Source organism: Anas acuta, chromosome 1 (assembly GCF_963932015.1).
Source record: "Anas acuta chromosome 1, bAnaAcu1.1, whole genome shotgun sequence".
Taxonomy (NCBI): domain Eukaryota; kingdom Metazoa; phylum Chordata; class Aves; order Anseriformes; family Anatidae; genus Anas; species Anas acuta.
The window spans coordinates 2,190,147-2,208,569 of NC_088979.1; the positions used below are offsets into that span (position 1 = coordinate 2,190,147).

General features: G+C 50.3%; 2 protein-coding genes and 3 non-coding genes across 8 annotated transcripts; 4 read left to right on the plus strand and 1 right to left on the minus strand.

Annotated features, from left to right (window-relative positions):
• Positions 1–773: 773 nt before the first annotated feature.
• RPS3 (ribosomal protein S3) lies at positions 774–5,682 on the plus strand. The gene is made up of 7 exons (XM_068691350.1): positions 774–923; positions 1,307–1,437; positions 1,743–1,836; positions 2,740–2,834; positions 3,524–3,711; positions 4,843–5,039; positions 5,614–5,682. The coding sequence occupies exons 1-6, from the start codon at positions 894–896 to the stop codon at positions 5,034–5,036; spliced, it is 732 nt and encodes a 243-aa protein (XP_068547451.1). The 5' UTR covers positions 774–893; the 3' UTR covers positions 5,037–5,039; positions 5,614–5,682.
• LOC137850361 (small nucleolar RNA SNORD15) lies at positions 3,180–3,329 on the plus strand. The gene has a single exon (XR_011092506.1). It is a non-coding gene; the product is annotated as a small nucleolar RNA SNORD15 (small nucleolar RNA).
• Positions 4,340–4,488, plus strand: LOC137850362 (small nucleolar RNA SNORD15). The gene has a single exon (XR_011092507.1). It is a non-coding gene; the product is annotated as a small nucleolar RNA SNORD15 (small nucleolar RNA).
• LOC137850363 (small nucleolar RNA SNORD15) lies at positions 5,273–5,403 on the plus strand. Its single transcript, XR_011092509.1, has one exon. It is a non-coding gene; the product is annotated as a small nucleolar RNA SNORD15 (small nucleolar RNA).
• Positions 5,683–7,331: 1,649 nt separating the features above from the next.
• On the minus strand, positions 7,332–14,013 carry SERPINH1 (serpin family H member 1). Of its 4 annotated transcripts, none has more exons than XM_068691141.1 (6): positions 13,856–13,963; positions 12,830–12,873; positions 10,859–11,472; positions 10,583–10,681; positions 9,875–10,107; positions 7,332–9,691 (listed from the first exon to the last, which is right to left on the minus strand). In XM_068691141.1, exons 3-6 carry the CDS (start codon positions 11,439–11,441, stop codon positions 9,389–9,391), a joined length of 1,218 nt encoding a protein of 405 aa, XP_068547242.1. In that variant the 5' UTR covers positions 11,442–11,472; positions 12,830–12,873; positions 13,856–13,963; the 3' UTR covers positions 7,332–9,388. The 4 variants fall into 4 exon arrangements, with proteins under 4 accessions (XP_068547242.1, XP_068547330.1, XP_068547101.1 ...); XM_068691229.1 differs by having other exon boundaries at positions 10,859–11,475; XM_068691000.1 differs by lacking the exon at positions 12,830–12,873 and having other exon boundaries at positions 13,856–14,013.
• Between the last annotated feature and the right edge of the window lie 4,410 nt (positions 14,014–18,423).

The following is an 18,423-nucleotide window of genomic DNA, read 5'->3' on the forward strand; positions in this document are numbered from 1 at the left end:
GAAATCCCATCCTGTTGTCATTCATGTAACCCAGTGCCCAGACTGCAGGGGCAATGACATGTCAAAAGAGGACAAAAGAAGTGATGATATATCAAAAGAGGTAAAAAAAAAAAAAAAAAAACACCTCAAAAGACTTGTCCTGCAACTCCATTTGTCGTATTTATTTAATTTGCCTTGAGCAAGGTGGAGGGATCACAGGCCTCCCTTGAGATGCTGCACAAACACAGCAGCCAAGACCTACAATAGCTTGAAGTTTACAGTTGACCATAACGTATAGTTATAGGTAACTGTAAATAATTAACAGCTATTGTTAAATTTAAAATTTAAGGGATGAGAGTTTGGCACTCCCGAGCTGCCAAGACTCCTGATGTTTCCCTGCAAATAACAGAGAGCTCATGTGTGCTTTTTACATGGTTTTCCTCAGGGGCGTTTCCTTCACTTGTGACTGACTAAAAACAGGAAGAAAGGTGAAAAATAAAAAATGAAACAAAACGCGGTCAGAGCGGGGCTGGCGCCCTCCCCTCAGCGCCGCTCCCCTCATGGCGACGGGGACGGCAGCCATGAGGGGACGGCGTCTGTAACCACCCTGAAAACTGCATATCGAGGTGAATTATCCTGTCAGCGCCCGGGCCCTTTCACATCGCCTTTCCAGCCATCTTAACACCGACTGAGGGCGCTCGCAGCCGCTTGGGAAGGCGAAAAAACGCCTTGAAAGAGGGCGGGTTAAGCCTCGCCAACATGGCGGCTCCGAGAAAAAACTACATTTCCCATCATCCCTCTCCCCCGGATAGCCCCCCACGTGACCGCAGCTGACCAATAGGAAGCGGCGGAAGGCGATATAGCCCGCCCAGGAGGGCCCGCTCCCTCCTTTCCGCCGGGCGGCGCGGCGCAAGATGGCGGTGCAGATCTCCAAGAAGCGCAAGGTGAGGGCGGCCTCCCGCGTCGCCGCGGCCTCGGGGCGCTTCCATATCGGCGGGGCCGCGATGAGGGAGGTCTCGGCTTTCGTCGGCGGCGGGGGATGGCGGCGGGTGGGGGAGGATGGCGACGGATGGAGGCGGATGAGGCGCGGAGGCCCCGTGGGGAAGATGGCGGCGGGAGGCTGGCGGGGTGCTGAGAGGAGGGAGGGGAGCCGGGCCTGGGGTTTTCAAGGCGGAAGGTTTTATTTTTCTCCTTATTTCTGCGTGAGGTGAGGAGCTGCCAGGCTGCGGGCCGGCTCGGGGGTGAATTTGGCCTAGGTTTAGACAGAAAACCCTGACTTGAGGCTGAGTGCTTGGCCAGAGGTTGACTTGGCCTCGTTGCTTTGTAGTTTGTCGCTGATGGCATCTTCAAAGCTGAGCTGAACGAGTTCCTGACTCGCGAACTGGCTGAAGATGGCTACTCGGGAGTAGAAGTCCGGGTCACTCCAACCAGGACCGAGATCATCATACTCGCCACCAGGTAACCGAGACGCTGCTGTCGGGTCCTGGAGGCTGTGCCAGGCTGTAAGAGGTGCTGCTGAACCTTTAAACGATAATATCATTAGGGAAAGACGCTTGGGAAAGAAATCCTGAAGTGATATTCAGTGATAGAGCAGCATTACAGCCTCTGCTAGTCAAGGCTGGACTAGGTTAGATGCTCTCTGGAAGCTCTCTGGGATAGTTGCAGGCTCTGACATGGGGACACTTCCTCAGTTAATACTTCACTGTTTTGTCTGTTTATTTTCTCAGTTATACTCTACTGTGTGTTGTTTTTTTTAATTACAGGACCCAGAATGTCCTGGGTGAGAAGGGGCGCCGCATCCGGGAGCTGACAGCTGTCGTGCAGAAGAGGTTTGGCTTTCCTGAGGGAAGCGTTGAGGTAAAACTGCCTCAGTTAAACCAGTAGTAAGTGGGCTGTTCACTTAGCTGCGTGCTCTGTTCGGGTGGTTTCAGCTGAAAGTTTGTTGGGAGATTATCTTGGGGTGCGTTTTACCTCTTCTCACAAAATGCTGTTGCCCTGAAAGAGGAGGTGGTTGGCTTTTAGTGGTACTTTGAGAGCTGTCAGTTTGGCTGTTTTTTACTGTTTTCCCAATATCTGAGAAGTACATTTCTCTAAAAACCCATAGTAGGGTTTGGAACTAGGTGGTCTTTAAGGTCCCTTCCAACCCAAACCATTTCTGTGGTTGTTTTGTAGAGGATGTTGCTGTACCAACAGAGGTGAGAAACGAGTCTAGCAGCGTAATTTTTATTTGTATGTTACCATTCCTAATTAATAAATTCATAACGCTTCTGCACTTAGTGCTTTGTTACAGAATGAGCTCTGAGATTGTGTGAGAACTGTAATGAATTAGATAGTCAAGTGACATGACAGTAATCTAATGTCTTTTAAATGGTTGAAATCTGGTGTCCTCGCTTGTACTTTCCTCTAAAAAATTCTGGGGGAGGCTGGGGGGTGGTATTTTGTGGTCTGGGGCGCTGCTCGCATTTATTCCTGCCCAGCCAGTGCTGCTGGATCACATTATACAGTGAAGGCTGCTGATGATCTTCATCAAATTTTTAAACTTAATGACAGCGACCTTCACGGAGCACATCAGGAGTTGCTGGCTCCATGAATATTGTCTGTGTGATTTTTGAGTGTCTCTTCCTCAAGTATCAGCAGACGTGTTCTAATGGGGATGGGACGTTGAGCAGTAGGAAGCTCCTGCTTTATTTTAACTGAAGAACATCTGGAAATAAAGCCACTGCTGAGTTTACTGACCACTTTGTTGGTTTTTTTTTGCAGCTCTATGCCGAGAAGGTGGCCACGAGAGGTCTGTGCGCGATCGCTCAGGCAGAGTCCCTGCGGTACAAGCTTCTGGGAGGCTTAGCAGTGCGTCGGTGAGTACAGCAACTTCGAGGCAGTGCAGGCTTCAGGCACCATTTCCAAAGAACCCCTTAGAACCCCTTAAATTTTCAGCTTGAAAATTTAACCTGGTGATGCTGCACATGGAGAGGGCAGTTTGGAGTTTTAATTCCTGCTGTGCGCAGCTTTTTGTGTAGTACAGTGTTACTTTTTGTAGTAATCGCTATTTCAGAAGTAAATGTTGAAGCCCACAGCAGATCAGATTAAAAGTTGGGTGCATAATGCTTGTGTTTATTTGTGAATAAATGGTTCAAATCACAACTTGAAGCCTTCTGGCTGAACTGTGGTTGAGGTGACAGCGGGCCCTGCTCCTCGGATCCCTTCGGTGATGATAAGATGACGAGTCAGAAGCGGGTGGCTCCTGCAGAGTGGTGCCCCTGCGGTGTCACGTCCTGTGGTGCTGTGGGTGGCTCTTCAGCAGGAGCATCCCATCCTCATTGAACGATTTTGAGGCATTTGTCTGAGAAAGGGACACAGGGGCCGGCTCTTGCCGTGAAGAATTGTCCACCTTCAGCTACGGAGCTGCTCAGCGCGTCCACTTGTCACTTTGCTCACAACTTCCCGAGGCCCGGGACTGAAGCTGGTGTAAAATGGCACCGGGGAGTGCAGATTTGGCTGAGGTGCCCTCAACTGACCCAAAATTTGTTTTGCTCTCTTCCTTCAGAGCCTGCTACGGTGTCCTCCGCTTCATCATGGAGAGCGGCGCCAAGGGCTGCGAGGTGGTCGTCTCGGGCAAACTCAGAGGTCAGCGTGCCAAGTCCATGAAATTCGTGGATGGTTTGATGATCCACAGCGGGGACCCCGTGAATTACTACGTCGACACAGCCGTGCGTCACGTCCTTCTCCGGCAGGGTGAGTGGCTTTCCCTGCTGTTTTTTTGTTTCCAAGTGTTTTGGAGCCAGGAGATCTCAGCTGCAGGCGTTCCGTGCCTGCAGGTGGGAGGTTCTCCTCAGCTCTCATGCCCCTCTGATCTTGCAGAGTGTTTCTGTTGTGCTGCCCCTGGGAATTGTAACTGATGGGAGATGGAGAAGAGTCCTTCAGCAGACAGCAGGACTTGCTGTGGTCTCTCTGAGTCTTCTGCCTTTGCTACTAGTGGGGATTGAACGTTTCCAGTTGATAATGTGATTTCCAGAAACTGATTTGTGTCTTATGGCTTCTGAGGCTGGTAGCAAAACACCTTAAAAATAGAGAAGTGCTTCCAGACCGTTCAAAGGCTGTTTGCAGTTGGATTCTGGCTCCCGGGGGAAGTCAGGCAGAACACGGGTGCTTACAAGCCCCACAGAAAAGCCAACACCACCCACTGACAGTTTTTTCCCCCATAGCTGTGCTGTTTCAGGTCTTCCCAGCTAAACCAGCCGAGCCTGCTCACCCCGGTCCTTCCCTGGGTAAAAGTGACTTCTGCATCTTAATTGGCTTCGGGTTAATTAATTGCAGAGCATCCCATGTAGGAATGGCAGCACAAAGTCCTGCTCTGCCTTCCCTTCGGTGACGATCTGATGACGAGTCAGAAGGTGACGTCCTCGCATCAGCGCAGCCTGCTCGGTGCCACGTTCTGTGGTGCTGTGCCAAGGCCACGTTGGGCAGGACGTCCTACGCATTGGATGATTTCGAGGCATTTGTCTGAGAAGGGATAGAAAAAAAACAAAACAAAACAAGAAACAAGTCAGTTGGCTGGGAAACTGAGCTGTTACCCCAAGGAAAAAGTGTTTCACATCAGGCTTAGAATGATGTGAGGATGCAGCATGGTTCTGTTGTACGCATCCTGAGCTGCAGTTAGCAAAATTCATAAAAAAAATACTCTGATTTAGATCTACAGTAACTAGATTTTGAAGTTCTACCCCTTTTGTCTTAATTAGCTGCCATTTATGTCTTGATAGGGAACGTTTTTTGATTCAGGAAGGTTATTTTATAGCCTTAGGGCCTTTCACTGCTGACTGTGCACTTGGTACCTCGTGTTGAATGGTCTTTCCCCTTCTTTTGCAGGTGTACTGGGAATCAAAGTAAAGATTATGTTGCCTTGGGACCCAAGCGGAAAGATTGGCCCCAAAAAGCCTCTGCCAGATCACGTCAGCATCGTGGAACCCAAAGAAGAGATCTTGCCCACCACTCCCATTTCAGAGCAGAAAGGTGGCAAGCCAGAACAGCCGGCCATGCCTCAGCCAGTTCCCACTGCCTGAGGGGTAAGAGCCTGCGAGCAGCGGGACTTAGCGGGGTGAGGGTACTGTGGGAGAAGTTTTGTGGCACCAGGAGGTAGATAAAACGTGGAGAAGCAAACCAGGAGGGAGCTGTTCTCCTCCTTCAGACAGCTTCACCTTATTCTGGGGGCAATTATCAGCTGGGGTGGCTGTTTTGGGGTGGCCGTCCCCAAAACTGAGGTGGTTTAGTGGCACGCTGCGAAGCACCGGGGCTTGCCCTTCAGTGAGGATACGATGACGAGTCTGAAAGGGAACGTTCGAGTGCCCTGCCTCGTGCTGTGTTCTACAGCATGAGGTCTGGGACCTCGGGCTGGGATTTGAGTGACCTAGAGGCATTTGTCTGAGAAGGGCTCCGTGCCTGAGGTGTTTTCACACCCCTTAGCCCACCTGCCAGCACGCAGCTGACCCCATGAATGTGATTCGTAGGCAGATTCCATAAGTAAATGATCGGGGTTTAAACTCCTGTCTAAATAAATATTCTGGGTAGGAGAATGGAAACGGAAAATGCTCTGCTACCATCTCACTCAGTATCTTGTTTTGTTTTGTTTTTTTCTTACAGGTTTTGCAGCATCTGCAAGCAGAAGCTTGGCTGTCCTGAAAACATCTCTTAATAAAATCACAAAAGACAGCGTTTGTGGGGGTGCTTCTTTTGCAAGGTGCATTCAGAGAGAGCCCCGCTCCCATCTCTGGTGTGGAAGGAATTCCTTCGCGTTTCTTTTAGGCTGTGTTACCTTCTGGAGTGAACTTACTCGATCCTGATCTAGAGAGGGGATGAAATGCTGGTTTCTAGATAGAGATGGAGCAGCACTCTGGTGTTTAGGGCATCACAAATATCTCCAAAACCTGGAGTCGTGGCAAATCTTTAATTACCTACCAGTATTTCTCCAAGGTTTCCAGAAGGGGGAGCTTTTTAGTGATGTCCAAAGCCATTGTGATCTTTTCAGCTTCAGCTAAAGTATTTTATTTTTTACTAAATGCTTTTTTCACCTCTATAATTCCATTTTCCTTTTCACTCTAAGACCTTCCTGCACTGTGGGCCTTTCAGGGCTACAGAGGAGTGTTACAGCTCCTGGTAGGGAGAGGTAACGTCACTTGGTGGTGATACAAGGTGAAACAACCTGGGCAGGCATTCACACATTTGGGGAAAAAAAAGTGTGTGTATATGTAGATTTCAAACCTGTCCTAAATATTTAGATGCAAACACATTTAAATGGTTAAAAAAAAACTTGTCTTCCTTTGAGGCTTGAACAGACAGCGTATTAATTTGTTGCTGTGTTACAAACTGCCTTTGGTGAGGAGCTGTAGGGTTACGTAGGTAGATCCTGAAGCTGATAACGAGGTTACAAGGCTACTTTTTTACTTTTTTTTTTTTCCTTGGGAGTAGCTTTTGCATCCAATTTCCCGTTTTCTGAGGGCTCCTCTCCAAGAGCTACGTAGGCAGCCTCTGAACAGGAATTTCAAACTGACAGCGCCAGAAACTTGTCTGGCAGAGGATGTGCGAGCCTCAGCCTTCCTGTTCCTGGCTCTGGCAGGGAGCTGGCTGGGATGGAAGTCAGGTCTGTCAGAAACAGATGTGTCCTCTCAGGATGTCACGGAATGAGCCTGATTTTCAGGTTCCTGTGCACATCTTCCAGTGGAAAGCTTTAAAAACCCAAAGTTCTTGCTTGTTAAATGTTAGAATGCTATCAACAGTGATCAGTATGTGTTTTTTTTTTTTTGAGATGGGTTTTTAGTTTTGCTTGTGGCACGCTCGAATACAGCAGTTTAACACACAGCCCAGCAGGCTCTGACCTTGCTGTTTTTTCCAGCACCTAGCTGTGTGCCCACAACAACGCTGCAGGTTCTCACTTTACTTTTTCCTCTTTTTTTATCTGTTTCCTTCAGCTGGATCCCAGCCACACAAATTTGGGGCTGCACGTACAGGAAGGGCGGTCCCTGTGCCTAACAGGTCGGTTTTATTCCTATTACAGAGATTTATTTATTTTTTTTTAAGAGCCATTTGCTGCTCGGTTGAATGTCACAGGACAGGAGGACAGTAGATACTGTCTGAAGCATTCAAGATGCTGGACGCGTGGCACTTTTGCAAACCAGCCAATGATTTCCTCCTTTCCCATGATATAAATCATGGGAATTGACCCATGGATTTGTGTAACTTTGGTCCATAAACACCCCATCAGGTGCCTCAGATTGAATCACGGCAAGGAGCTGCCGTGAGCTCTTCGAAAAAGATTTCATCCCCACCCCGAGCCCTGCAGCTCAGCCTGGTTGCCCGGCGGGTTCATTGAAAAAAGGTTTTATTGCAAAATTATACAACTGTCATCGTGTGGATCCAAGAAGAGATGACAAAAGCCACTGGACAGCTGCATCCACACGACGTGAATTATTCACAATATCCCACAGTGTGTTCTTGCCTTGCCCTCCCCGTCTCTCCCCCCCCAAACCCCGACCTCCAGAATGTGCTACAGCATTTGGGTTTCAGTGCGCTGATTCACCACCACATTTTAGGGTCTAGCATACACGCTGGGTTTTTTGGCTTCCCATTCCTTTGGGTACATCCCTGTGGGTTCCCTCCTCCCCCTGGAAAGCACCTGGGAGCATGAGCTAGGAAGAAAAACGGGGCAAAGAGCTCCCTTTCCAGCTGGCTTGGATGGGAATTGGGGCAGAGCTGCTGATATGCAATCGTGTGTCCTTGCGAAGCTGGAGGAGACGCGGTCAGGTTAAACCTGGGGGCACGGTGCTGTGTTTTGGGCTGTTTGAGAGCTAACTCCTTAATTTTTACATAATAAATAAGCGGAGGCAGTCTCATATATGGTCTGGAAAAAAAATGCAGTATCGGGCTTGGACGAAGCAACCTGGCAGGGAATGCATTGGAAGGAAAATAAAAGCATTGCATTCACACCATCCTTGCTGCTTCCAAATAACTGCCACCAATTTATGACACTCAGATTTCTCTCATTTCAGTGATTTGTCATGATTTGCTCTGTCTCAGTGCATAGCAAGGCTTACCTGACCCGTGCTTCGATGCGTGTGGGGTTGCATCGCTTATTTAAGTAGTGTTAACCTGACAACGTCCCTGAATGAGAGGAAGATGGGAAAAGCCTCCAAGGGGAGGCTGGAGCAGGCGATGAAACTTGCTAATTATCAGACATAAATACGTATATAACCATAAATACATTGCTTTTTTCAGCGTGCCCTCGTCCAGGTCAGCCGACAGGGAGCTGAAGTATCACGGAGGAGAAAGGAGCTTCAGAAAAGGGTAATTAGGAAGCCAGGTAGAGGCAGCTCAGAAGTTAAATTACGCAAAAAAGAGGGGGTGAGACCTGATCCCTGTGAGAAGCCAGCAGGAGAAACCTCAGCCTGCCCCGGGAGCTGACGGGTTCCAGCCCTGGCTGTAACTGGGGGAACCTTCACAGTGTAAACTTTGCCATCCCTCTGAGCTGATGCAGGAGCAGCGAGAAGAAGTTCCTCTGTCGGCCCGGGACAGGATGTTTATTTACAGATCTTGGCCCCCAAGGCCCCCTCCGTGATTCCTGGAAACGTGGAGCACAGCCATTTATAGGAATTCCTCGCAGGAGCGTTTGAAGGGACCTCAAGTGAGACCTCGTTTTAGAGGTTCCTCTTCTCTTTGGCTTCTCTGCAGCGCAGAACAAAGCTGTGCCTGGCTTTATTCTAGCTAAGGAGCTGGTGCCTTGCTGAAGCAGGGGTGAGGCAGGGCAGAAGGGCACAGCTCCGTGCGACCTCAGCTCTTACCTGCTGGCATGCTGGGGGCTGCACCCCAGAATTAGCCCTTGTTTTGTACCACTTAGGAAAGAAGAGGCGAGCATGCGTCTGCCTCCCATCACAAGCCAAGAAACGAGTGCAGAGGGATCAGAGCAGCCACGGCATAGCGTTTCACAGCACCAAAGTGAGGGAGAAACAAAAAAAAAAAAAAGCAGAGCTGAACGTGCACAAGCATTTGAGATGGAAGGGTGGAGGGCTGGTGCCTCGGCAGGGCTGCTGGTAGTAGCAGGAGGCTTAATTTTAGTGCAGGGAGGAGCGAGGCAGCAGCCTGAGCAGCTCAGCTGAGGTGCCAGTTCCCATCCATTCCTGGTGACCCTCGCGTGCCAGGCTCCCCTGTTCCTCTGGAGGTGGGTTTGTGCAATAAGAAGAGTATTTGGGGGGGGTGAGGTAAAGTGTATGCTGGTTTCTCATCACAATGCACCCTGGTCTGAATAGCACCCATAGTTCGAGAAGGATACAAAATAGTGTTTCCCCTTTTTTGAAATCCCCCACTAAAAAAAAAAAATAAAAATCACAAACCAAAACAAGCTCTGGAAAAAAAACAAAAAACCGAACTACAACTCATCACGCATCTTGTCTCCTTTGGGCCTCACGAGCCTGCCGATGAAAAGAATGGAGTTGGTTTTGCTGTCCTTGATCAGGAAGACGAAGGGGTGGTCAGCATAGAAGAGCTTGGGGTTCCTCATCTCCTCCCGGCCGTAGATGTCAGCATCGTAGGGGTTCCCTTCCGTGTCCCACTCGAGAGCGGCGGCGTGGAAGACGTTGGACAGGTAAAGATCTTTCTTGCCCGAGATCTTTGACAGGTCAGCCTTGCTTTTGTCGATGGCTTCTGTCAGGCCCAGGCCAGCCAAGTGTTTCTAGGAGGAGAAAAGAGGTCAGCAACCCTCCCGGAGAGGACACAGGGCGATCTGTTCCCTCCATTGTCACGCCAGTTGATGGAAATAAAGCTGCCCAGCACGGGTGCCCCATTATCCCGCTGTTTTCTCTCCCACCCCAAAAAAATGCAAGGCTTAACCACTTCCTTCAAGGACGTCCTTTACCTGAAGGTCATGGCTGACTTCCAGGACGACTTTAGGCAGCGAGATGGCCACAGATCTCTTCTTCATCTTGCCAGCCCAGGTCTTCAGCTGTTCCCTGTTCAGCAGTTTCTCGACCCTCTCCAGGGGCTCCACGTGGTTTGGCATGATGAAGATCATGCTGGAGAGTTTGTGAGCAAGTGGCATCTCTACCACCTGCAGCTTCTCCGTCTCGTCATCGTAGTAGTTGTAGAGACCTTGAAGTTGGAATCAAGAGGTGGGAAAGGGTGAGATGGAGAGCACAGGCAGAGCAGAGCTACCCCCGACCTTTTTGCCAATTCACCCTGGACTTGCCCTGCCAAGCAAGGGAAGAAAATCAGTGCTATTTTGGGAATTACTGGAGCTGGCAACAGCCCAAAATCGTGGATGCCATTCGTGTGATGAACTAGCATTTATTCCTAATGGCCAAGCACCCAGTAGCAAACCCGGATTCTTCCTGCTCACAAAGACTGAATCAACAGAGCAAGCACACCCTGTTTAGTTTTTTCTCACTCGCTTCCCATGGAGCAAAATGATCTTGGAAGCAGCTGGTAGAAAACTGAGCAGCAGTGAGTAAAAATCCAGCAGGTTAGGGGTTGGACTCGATGATCTTTGTGGGTCCCTTCCAACTCGGGTTATTCTATGATTCTGTAATTCTAGGTCTTGGCAAGGGGCAGGAGTTTTGCAGCTTACCCGTGCGATGCATCATAGGAACACCCACGGTGTAGGACCGGGACACCATGAAGCCACGGTTGTCCACCATCTTATGGTGGAACTTTTCATCCCAGTGAGCTACAGGAGAGAGAAAATCAGCATGTGAGGAAAAAAAAGTGGTAATTTCATGCCTGGTTCCTAACTACAAAAAACAGTAGGCCTCCCCTGGATCCAGGATTTATTTATCTTCCCACTTAGGCTGCTTTATATGGGCTCACGCTGGGTTTTGGGTCAATAACTGAAGGCAGAACTTACGCTTGAAGAACATGGCGTTGACGATGAGGGCCCCATCAGTTTTCTCAACATCTTTTGTGACCTCTGGCAGCTTCCCATCCGTGGTCTGGGCCGCCCACTCGTTAATGGACTTCAGGGCGCTCCTCTTGTCTCGGAAGTTGATCTTGGAGTGCTCGTAGTTGTAGTGCTTCTTGCTGTTCTTCACAAAGTCGTCGGCGAAGTTGATGGAGGCCGGGCCGTACAAGCGGTTGCCGATCTTCCAGGTGACATTGCGGGCCGTGCTGTTGCTCACCTCGTTGAGGAGCTCCGACAGCCCGCTGTGCACGTAGTCGTCGTTCAGCTTGTCGGCGCTCAGCACCGCCTTGGCCTGGGAGGCGGTGGCGGCCTTGCCCCCGAGGGACACGAGGCCCAGGGAAGAGGCCACCACCACAGGGGACAGCAGGATGTTCTCCATGTCCTTGTCCTTCGCCATGGCGTGGTAGAGGTTGAAGGCCAGCGTGGTGCTGCGGTCGGCCAGCGTCGTGGCCTTGTCGCTCAACTTTCTGTCCTCTGAGGGCACGGCCATGGCCAGGCCGCAGAGGGCGAGCACCACGATAATCCGCATGGTTTTGGCAGCACCCAACACTCCTGGGGACCTGCTGGGCAAGAAGAATTCACCATTAGGATGTCCCAAACCATTCCTAGGGCCTTCAGAGGCCCCAAGGGCTCATCAGTGAAATCCACTCCTAATTTCCAATGACTGCCAGAGCGCCCACGTCAACGCTTTGCTTGGGTTGCAACGATCCCAAGTCCATGTTGGGCCTTCCCCTGAGCAGCAGAGTCCAGGCTGTGCTCTTTTTTTTTGTGAGAGCTGTGCATTTTTTTTGAATGAAAGCTTCCTTTTTAAGCAAATTTTGCTGTATTACTTCATGTTTGTGTACAGTACATGACTTAAGGAAGGGCCAGGGGATGGGAGCGACAGCTATTTCTCCCGTAGAGTTTCAAGTTGAACCTCTGCATCGGTCAGGAAAAGGTAAAATTGGGATGTTTCTGCTGCCCAAGGGCCAGGTAGCCATCCTGGGATTATCAGGGTCAGTGTGTGGCAGGATTGTCCCTCCTGGGGACCCCAGCTCAGCACCCTGCATTTTAGGCACTAGGTGGAGCACAGGAGCTTCCAAATCAAAGGGGCCCTCTGAGCAGCTCCAAAGGTGGCCCGGCAGCTCCGGCTGACTCAATTTTGCCTGTTCAGCTCTATCAGAGAAGTAGGGGGACAAAGGGAAGTGGCGAATCCCCTCCTTTCCCCCTTCCTCTAATGCACACGCGTTGCTGAAGCATCTCAGCACTACGCAAGCACAGCCAGGCCCGGTGAGGCCTCTGAGCCACTGTAGGGTTTTTAGATGAAGTTAAAGATTGACTGGTCCTAAATGCTCATTAAAAGTTGGAACTAAAATGTGAACATTTGCTCCAAGTGGGTTGCTTGGGCTCCCCCTCTGCTGAGCATATATATTTGCAACCTTGCTGAGGTCGCAAATGTATTTTCAACCCCAAGCGAGCTTTTCCAGCAGGATGCCTCATCCCCAAGGATACCGGGGCCGTGGTCCTGTCCCCCCACCCTGCTCGGGGTCCACAGAGAGGAGAACTGCAACGGGTTAAAAGCAAGCAGCGGAGGAAGCGAAGGGCCCGCCGGGATTACATATGGAAGGAAGCACGCACGCACACAGCCCCGAGCAAAGCGAGTGCGCAGTTCCACCGGGGACCTCTTGCCAGAGTGGGAATTACGTAGCTCCAGACGGGGAGGCAATTTATAGCCAAAAGCCCTTTTGGGAGCAAGCCTTCCGCTGAAGGGAAGCGCCATCCTGGCTGACTCAGAGCCAAAATATGTGTGCAGAGGGCTCAGAGCTTCCCCTGGTGCACTTTAAGGTAAAAATAGTGTTAGGTGCACCAAGCATTTAAAAGCTGAGGGGTTTTCTTTTATCTCTTTTTTTTTCTTTCCCCTTTTATTTCTAAAAATACCTTGAAACTGTTTCATAGGGAGGTCAACGCTTGCCTTTTTCCCTCTGAAAGAAAACAGATACACGGAGCAGTTCTCCCGCGAGCAACCCACGGCCCATGCTGCTTACATCCTCAGCCTAAAAAAGCTCCGTGACTTCAGAGACTGGCGAAAAAACTTTGTCCTGGCAGCTGGGCTGTGATGAGCAGTGCCTCAGCCTGCTGCAGCGAGACAGAAAAATGTTGCCCATCCTTGGAGGAAGGGTGAGATTATCGCTGAATTCGTAACCCGGGGTGAAAATAGGTCCGGATGCCACGCGAGGAATGTGCAGGCGATAGCATCCTTGCGGGGGATGAACATCCCAGCCCTGTGAGGGGACGCCCCGTGCCAGCGTGGCATCCCGTAGACCACACAGGGACCCATTCTCCGGGCAGGATTTGGAGGTGCCAGCACCCGTAGCCCCTCTGGGACCACGCTGTCACCCCGGTGAAGCCGCAGGACTTCGAGTAAAAGCCATCTCCGTGTGTTGGCAGAAGGAGGTGATGCTTTGGGAAGGCAGGAAAAAGGATAGGGCTCATCGGGATTGTGGTGGGGAGGCTGAGAGCTCGCCCTCCTGCGTTGGGCTGGTGTCCAGGGTCCCCAAGGCTCCCAGGCTGGGCAGGCGCAGGAGCTCGCGAATTTTTCCAGCCCAGCGCTTTTCCCTTCTTCCCTTCTTCCACCCTCTCAAAGTTTCTCCGGGGTTGCAGCTGCTCTGCCATCGCTCTCAGCAAACCTTTTAACTCCCTTCCTTTGGCAAAACAGAGCTGGCTTTTGGGTTGCCCTACACATACCCCCCCCCCCCAAAAAAAACCCACAACACCTCCATGCAACAACCCCCATTTTCTCCCTTTCCTCCTCTTCCCCCCCCCAAAAAAAAAATCCCACGCGTATTTTGGGGAGCATGCAACACCCCAAACTAAGGGCCTGCAATCTCAGCTTGGCACATCCGATCCCTTTGGGAGTGGGGGTTCCAAGAGGGGTCTCAAAGGGGTGTCCCCCCCTCCCCTTACCTGAGGAATGGGGCTGCTGCTTTTGCTCTTCTCCCCTTGTGCACCTCCTGGGCGGGCGGAGGGTATATAAGGGGCCGGGGAGAAACTTCTGGAAAGTTGGGAAAAACCTCTCCCAAACTAAAAAAAAAAAAGGAAAAAAAAACGCCTGGGGAGGGAGAGGAAGGGGAGGATCCGAAGAGCTCTCCCGGCCTCCCTCCAATGGCTGAGAGCGGCTGCTGCAAAAGGGGGGGGCTGGGTGGTCGGTGGTGGAGGAGGAGTGGGGTTGATGGCTTTTTTATTTTTTTTTGGTAGGGTATCGTTGCTTTTCTTTGACCTTTTATTTATTTATTTATTTATTTTCTGGGTGTCATCCTTTGTGTAATTGGTAATATAAAGTGCCCTACCCTGTGCACCAGCCGTGCCCACGGGCAGCAAAAGGTTTCACGGCTGCATCACTTCAGAGCCACCGCTCGCCATCCGAGGTGTCCCCAAAAGTCCCCAGAAGGCTTCCTTCTCTTACCAGATCCCACAGGCACTGCTTTGCTAGCCCTTTCCCCTCCTGCATAACGCCCTCTCTCCTTTTTCCCCCCTCTCTTTCCCCCTCTCGGAGCTGAATCTCTTCCACCCATCGCATCCTCTGCACTTCCCACCCCATAGGTGTGAGGTTAGTGGGTTGCTGGTCCTTGTAGTACGGTGGCAAAGTAAGGGCTCGCCTTCAGTCTGTGTTACGGCAGCAAATATTCGCAGCCCCAAAGTGATGCTGAAGGAGTTAAATATTCGTGGTGCCTGTGTGCGCTTGGCTGAGAGCGCCTGCAGCAAAGACCGTGCCGTAGAGAATTTTCTGTGCTGACTCACAGGTGGTGAACTCCAGTCGGCTTCACCCCTGTCACATTTTGAGCTGGTTTGGGATGTTTTTTTACGGCAATCTGGCAGCCCCTTTGGGACATTTTCCAGGTACTACCCAGTAATTAAGCACCGTGCTCAACGGTGACCACATTAGAAGGATGCTGCACCGCGTTGGTGAGCTTCTTCCCTTACTTCAAATCACCTCTGATTTCATTTTGTCCTCTCTTAATGCTGGTTTTGGCTCTGCAGGTTCCCCTCAGGAGGCAGGGGTCTCAGCATGTCGCTACCTCTTGATGCTGGGGTAGAAAACAGCCCCTGGTCTAGCCTGAATATTGCGCTCTCACCCTTGAGCTGTTGCCCTGCAAGCACCGAGATCAGCCCACCTGCCACCCCACCACGCACTATTGCTCCCCCAATTCTAGTGATATTTGAATCACAGAATCACAGAATCACAGAATTTCTAGGTTGGAAGAGACCTCAAGATCATCGAGTCCAACCTCTGACCTAACACTAACAGTCCCCACTAAACCATATCCCTAAGCTCTACATCTAAACGTCTTTTGAAGACTTCCAGGGATGGTGACTCCACCACCTCCCTGGGCAGCCCGTTCCAGTGCCTAACAACCCTTTCAGTAAAGAATTTCTTCCTAACATCTAACCTAAAACTCCCCTGGCACAACTTTAGCCCATTCCCCCTCGTCCTGTCACCAGACACGTGGGAGAACAGGCCAACCCCCACCTCACTACAGCCTCCTTTGAGGTACCTGTAGAGAGCGATAAGGTCGCCCCTGAGCCTCCTCTTCTCCAGGCTGAACAAGCCCAGCTCCCTCAGCCGCTCCTCGTAGGACTTGTTCTCCAGGCCCCTCACCAGCTTCGTCGCCCTTCTCTGGACCCGCTCAAGCACCTCGATGTCCTTCTTGTAGCGAGGGGCCCAAAACTGAACACAGTACTCGAGGTGCGGCCTCACCAGAGCCGAGTACAGGGGGACGATCACCTCCCTAGCCCTGCTGGTCACACTGTTTCTGATACACTAATAATGAGACAAAAAAACGAGTTTGCTGCTGGCTGTGAGGAAGATTGTCCCATTCATTCACTCCCAGCATCATTTAGCACGGCCAAACTGATCCGCATGGTGACATTTGCACAAAAAAATGATATATGGGAAGCGTGCCAAGGGGCTCACTTGTTGGGTGACCTTTGGGTGCCAAGCAGGAAGTCATAACATCTCCTGGTGTTATCTGAGGTTTTTATTTATAGAAATAAATTCCATTTCAGTGGCATGTTGGAGAAAGAAATGCTTGAGGAAAATGTGCTTCCAGCTGATGCCTTCCCTGGGTGTTTTGCATCCAAGCAGGTACCTGAGGCTGAGGTCTTTAATGATAGGATGCCAAAATGGTCCTAATTAGCAGAGATCATGCCCCTCATTTCAGAGCAAGTGGTGATGCTCAGAAGGATTTAGAGGGGGAAAGATTTCTGTGGTACCTTGAGCATCATGTCCTTACATGCTATCGTACATTTCGAGCAATTTTCTTGCCTTCAGTGGGACCAAAGTGATCAAAATTCAGCCCCAGGGTTTTTACAGCACAATCTTTGCTTTATTACCGTGTTGCTATGGAGCAAAAATAAATAAATAAATAATAATAAAAAAGAATTTCCTGCTTGCAAACAGTCGGTGCCCAGGTGAAGTGGTGCTGGTCTGTACCAGCAGCACGTGCCAGCTGAGAAATGAGAAGAGCTCCTTTAAACCTCCCGTGTCAGCCAGCTTTCCCTGCCAAGCTTTGATTTGCTCCACCTCCAAACCCTTTAATAATTACTTCCCAGGTGAGATTTTATTTTGTTTTTCTTTTTTTTTAATTCTTCCCATTTTTTTTCTAAAACTTTTAGTCTCTTTCAATGCCTCCCAGCACCAAATTATTTCAACAGAAGGACAGGGCTCTGTACATCAGTCCTTTTAAACGGACTTGCCTCGATAAGGGGAATTTGGAGTTGATTAAAAACAGTTCTTGTGTCTGAGGACAGACAGCCCAGCACTGAGAAGTTTCAATTTTTGCCTGATTTTTTTAATGTATTTTCCCCTATTGCCTTACTAATTTATGTCCCCAGCCAGCTGCATTCCTCTAAGCTAACCACAGCAAATCTGCAGGGCTTTAGGATGTGAACATGCAGAAAACGAGCTCGTTCTACCAAAATATCTGCACCCAGCTCGATCGCGATGGGGAAGATATTTTCCAGGACAAAAGCGCTGGGAATGGGTCCAATCTGCTTGGCGGGGGGGGCAGATTTCTCTCTCCATCGAGTGATATCCAAGCACAGTCGGACGTTTTCGGCTCTCCCAGCCCCCACAGTGCCACGTAGGAGATCTGACGGCGCTGGGGTGGGAGAGGTCCGGGAAAGGGGGGAGCGATGCTGGGAGTTGCCTTCTTCCGTCTTCTCTGCTCCCATAATGAGAGGGCCCGGCTTCCAAGAGACACATCCACTGCTCAGCCCAGCTCCTCCCCTCCAGCCAGCCGGCTTTTTATTTATTTATTTATTTATTTTTACTTTCTGCAGGGCAAAACTTTTGCTTCTTTCATCACCAGCTGCTTCAAGCGTGGGCACGGTCCCTGGGGATGGCGAGCCTTGGGTATAGGAGGGTGCGGATCTACCGCGCTACGAGATACTTTAATTAAAAATAATAGTAATAAGTCACGTCATAGGGGTCTGATTCGACACAGCTCGACAAAGCAGGCAGGGATTTATTGCATCTGAGCTGGGTTTGGGGGAGTTACTGAGGTAAATCTGCCCGGTATTGGGAGTCCTATAACCAGCCCTGTGGTAAACTACGCATGCCCAGACATTTTATGGCCGCTGTGGTCAGTTGGCCTGGCTTTTGTAAAGCAGTGTTACTAATTCACTCGATTATATATTACAGGAGTGCTTTAGTCCTACGAAAGCAAGTGAAACCAAACCCTGCCCTCTGCCAGGCTCTTTGGACAAGACTTTTTAAATAGAAACAGCAGCAGCTTTGCACGGTTCCCCTGTCCCGTAGGCTGCAGTGACCCATGAGGCTGATGTTGTTTTCCCATGGTAGAGTCCAACGACTCCAAAACAGCCATGAGACAGTGCTGCTGTGGGATTTCTGCTTTTCAACATCAAGCACGGTCATGAGCAAGGCTAGAAAGGAAGGTGATTTGTAGAGGAGATACCAGAGAAGGAGTCCCTTGTAATTTAGGCTGTAATGGGGCAGGGGATTCAAGCTGTCTGCCTTATCCCACAGTTAAGAGCTAGGAAGAAGACATCAGGTGATCAATTTTAAAGAGATCCCTGGCAGTCCTTTTTCACAAAGTCTCATCAAAGACAAATTTATAGACAACAGTTCCAGGAGTGGATGCTACTGGGGACTGACAGGGATGTATGCTGAAAATCCACAGGCCAGACTCGGTGCTGGGGTGGCACAAGGGAAGGACCACAGGTGAGCTAAGACCAGGTGCTTGTCCTAAATTCTCTCTCCCATGTCACCAGTGGGGTGTTGCTGGATGGACTACAGGACTGTCCGCACAGGACATTTTGTATTTGCACGACACACAGCGGGATTAGGCCTCGGAGCATTGAAAGCCATGGCACCTGCAAAGATCACAGTGGAGGTGGTGAAGGCAATACTGACCCTCTTGGCAGCCTCCACCCTGAATCGTAGAATCATAAAATCATTGAATTAGAGAATGGTTTGGGTTGGAAGGGACCCTAAAGGCCACCAAGGCTGGCCT